The following is a 3,879-nucleotide window of genomic DNA, read 5'->3' as shown; positions in this document are numbered from 1 at the left end:
TCTGATTGAGAAGAACTGCTCAGAGAATGTTCTTTCTCCCTTTCCCAAAAATTCCTCCAGACATCCAGGAAAACTCCGGAGCATTCAGGGCAGCACTGGGATGAAAAGCTGATTACTTCCCCAGTGGGATTAAAATGGAAGGAATGAGCTATAAATAACGGACAACACAGATACCATTCCAAGGAGAAAGTTAAACCCCAAATAAGTTGGAAGTGGCTCATTCCATGTGCTGTTCCTCACCTTGGGGTTCCAAGCCCACCAAAATTTGGTTCTCTTGGGGTTTTTTTGAGTTTTGGTGGTTTTTGAGTGTTTTTTGGTTTTTTGTTTGTTTGTTCGGTTAGTTGGTTGGTTTTGGTTTTGGTCCTGGGTGTGCTAAAATCCTCTGAATTTTGCGGAGGGAGGTGTGTATGATGGGATCTCATTCTGCTGTGGATTCAGCAGAGCTGACGGGCTTTGGGATTTTTCCTGGTGTCTCCCTCTTTCTTGGGAAGAAGCAGGAATTTATTATTTATATCAGGAGGGCCATGTGCTCAATAACGTTTTGGGATCCTCCCCATCCCCAGTGAAGGCTCCTGGAGGCTGGAATAATGGCAATAACCACTCAGTGAATGGAATTCACTCCATCCCAGGCCAGTCTTATGGCTTTTTATTTTGGAGAGCAGGCGCGGCGCAACCAGCGATCGGGCCCACCATCGCGGGCCCTCTCCATCTGGGATCTCCTTTCATCCCAGATTTTGGGCTGCCCTAGAAGGGGGTGGTTTTGGGGAGGAGGGCCCCAGGCGCGCAGCAGGGCTGGGGGTGCAGGGGGTCCTGCTGGCAGGGCAGGGGGGGACACACGCAGCCTTTGGCGTCCCCGCGGGGCGCAGCACAGTAATCCAACGGCTCCTCCTCATCCTCACTGTCCCCTCTGTCGCCATCAGCGGCATGGCAGCAGCACATGCCAGAGTCGCGGCAGCGGCGCAGCACGCCGTGGAAGGAGTTGCGGAAATTCTCAGAGAGCAATCCATAGAGGATGGGGTTGGCGCAGCTGTTGGAGTAGCTGAGCAGCAGCGAGGCGTTGTGCGCGCTGGCATCTAGGCGGCCGGGCAGCAGCAGCTCCAGCAGCTGCACCACATAGAAGGGCAGCCAGCACACCACGAACATGGCCACCACGGTGACCACCAGGCGTGTCAGCTTGCCCTCAGAGCGTCGCCGCTGCTGCCAGCCCACGCCCTGCGCCACCACGCGCATCTTGCCGGCCAGCAGCAGGTAGCACAGCGCCATGGCCACCACGGGCAGCACGAAGCCCAGCGCACTGCTGTACACCACAAAGGCGGCCGCCCACGCTGGGCTGGGCCACAGCAGGTCGCAGGCCACGGCGTGGCCGTCGCGGGTGACTGCCGTGCCAGCAAACACCGGGATGGGCGAGGCCACCAGCAGCGCCAGCAGCCACACTCCGCCGTTGACCAGCTTGGCCACACGTGGGCGGCGGTAGGAGGCGGCCCGCAGCGGGTGCACCACGGCGATGTAGCGGTCCAGGCTGAGCACAGTGAGGCAGAAGACGCTGCTGAACATGTTGAGGCCGTCCACACCTAGCACGGTCCGGCAGAGAGTGCGGCCGAAGGGCCAGCGCCGCAGCGCCGCCGCTGTGGCCACAAAGGGCACGCTGAGCATGAAGAGCTCATCGGCGATGGCCAGGTTGAGCAGGTAGATGTTCGTGGCTGTCTTCATCTTGGCGTAGCGGAGGATGACGAAGATGACCAGCGCGTTGCCCAGCAGCCCCAGCAGGCACACCAGGCCGTAGATGCACTGCAGTACCACCATGCCCGCGATCTCCGCCGCGCTCCCGCCAAGCTCTGGGCCTGCTGGAGGCCATCCGGCCTCTCCTGCTGCCATCGCTATGCTGCTGTTAGGGGGTGGCTCGGAGCCGGCCCAGCTAGAGATGCTCCACAGGGGAATTCCAGCTGCCAGGAGCTGCTCGGCGTCTGTGCTCATGGTGGGAGGTGATCCATGGACAGGAGAGCACTGGCAATGGGGTCAACCTGCAGGCAGGGCACAGGGGTGAGGGCTGCAGGGCATGAAAATCCCAGTGCCTACATTCCCCCCAGATTGGGGACCTCCATTCACCACCCCCTGAGCCCCTCCATCAATCCCCTCCCTGCCTGGACACCTCTACGTCATTCCTCAGGCCAGAGCATCCAGTTTTTTTGGGATCTTGGAGGCTGTGGGGTGCAGCAGAGTGGCATGGGAATTAACCCTGCATGGGGCATTTCACACCAAATGGGATGGCCTGGGAATTCCAACCTGGCCCGGGATCCAATCCCGACCCAGCCTGGGAATCAGTCCCAACTCGGCCTGGGAATCAACGCCATCCACCTTAAGGATCCCCCGCAAATATCCAGGATTTCATTCACCCTGCCAAGGAGAAAGCCAGGCGGGAATATTTTACCTCTCAGTATTCCAGGGATTGAAGGAGCCTCACACCTTCCTGCCAGGGGGAAGCAGCCGCTATGGGAAGATGCTCTGGTGGGATCCGTCGCCAACGGAAAGTCCTGCTTGACCTGGATCAGATGACCGAGAAGATCCGGACCTTTTAAAGCGAAAGACAGAGCAGGGATGACATGCGGGATCTTTCCCCTCTCCCGCATCCCTACTCCGCAGGCATCGGCTTTCCATGAAAAAATAAACGCGGCGCAACTTTCTGCTCCAGGCTTTCCGCTGGAAAACAGCGCAGTGCCCTCCGCCCTCCTCCCGCCGGCCTGCGCCGTCCTGCGGCTCCCGGCCGGAGCATTCCTGCTCCAGCGGCTCCTTCCCGGCGCTGCAGAGGGCGGGATCCGCAGCCCGATCTCCCCCCCGCATTCCAAATCCCGAATCCCACATCCCGAATCCCGCACCCCGCCCTCGCATCCCCCCGCAGCTCCGGGGGGAAGCAGGAGATGAAGAAGGAATGGTTGCCTTGGCAACGCATCCCTCATCCCGCATTCCTGCCGCGCATTCCCGCCTTTCCTGCGCTCGTTCCCAGAGCTGCAGGGTTCCCGGATCCTTCCCGCTGGAGCCCCTTCCCTGCGGCACTGCATCCCGGGATTTCGGTTTTGGAGAGGTGAGGACCAGCCTGGCCTGGCCCCACATCCAAAACCCACTGGGAATTCCACCTCAATTTTGGAGTCTGTGCTCAAATTGCGGGTGCAAGGAGTTAAAATTGGAGGGAATTTTGTTTGTTTGTTTGTTTGTTTGTTTGTTTGTTTGTTTTATTCAGTTGCTGAGTTTGGGGTGGTTTTTTTTGGATGAGAAGGATCCAGGGAATGTTTGTGCCAAGAAATCCCTGGCAGCAGCTCAGCCCAGATCATGGAATCATAGAATCACGGAATCACGGAATCAAAGAGTAATAGAGTCATGGAATAAGGGAATTACTGAAGTTGGAAAAGCCCTCTAAAATCATGGAATCCAACATTACTCCAGCACTGATCCAGGTCCCCCAGTGCCACATCCACATGGATTTAAATCCCTTCTGGAAGAAGGACTCCACCACTGCCCTGGGAGAGGAATTTTCCCAATATCCAACCTAAACCTCCCCTGAGGCTGTTCCCTCCTATCCTGTCTTTTATTCTCTGGGGGCAGAGCCAATTCCCACCTAATTCCTGTCATGGAGTTGTAGAGAATCAGATTCCCCCAGATCCTCCTTTTTTTCAACATTCCCTTCTGCCTTAGCTGCTCCTTATCCAATTTATGCCAATTCTGGCCAGGAAATGATGGAGCGAACTTGCCTCAGTCATTCCAAAATCACAGCATTGGGAATTCTGGGGACTTTGGAGCTGGGGCCCATCTAGGGCCTGACTGCCATGATGGGAATGGGGATAAACATCCACACGATACTCCTGGGAATGGGCTTGGAAATCCTGG

General features: G+C 57.3%; 1 protein-coding gene across 1 annotated transcript; it reads right to left on the bottom strand.

Moving 5' to 3' along the window:
• Positions 1–744: 744 nt before the first annotated feature.
• On the bottom strand, positions 745–1,974 carry SSTR4 (somatostatin receptor 4; the record flags this gene model as incomplete). Its single annotated transcript, XM_083856162.1, has 1 exon — positions 745–1,974. One exon carries the CDS (start codon positions 1,972–1,974, stop codon positions 745–747), a length of 1,230 nt encoding a protein of 409 aa, XP_083712288.1.
• Between the last annotated feature and the right edge of the window lie 1,905 nt (positions 1,975–3,879).

The sequence above is a fragment of the Zosterops lateralis genome (genome assembly GCF_965231275.1).
Source record: "Zosterops lateralis genome assembly, chromosome: 3".
Classification (NCBI taxonomy): Eukaryota; Metazoa; Chordata; class Aves; order Passeriformes; family Zosteropidae; genus Zosterops; species Zosterops lateralis.
The sequence above is the reverse complement of the archived record's forward strand: the minus strand, read 5'-3'. Positions and strand labels throughout refer to the sequence as shown.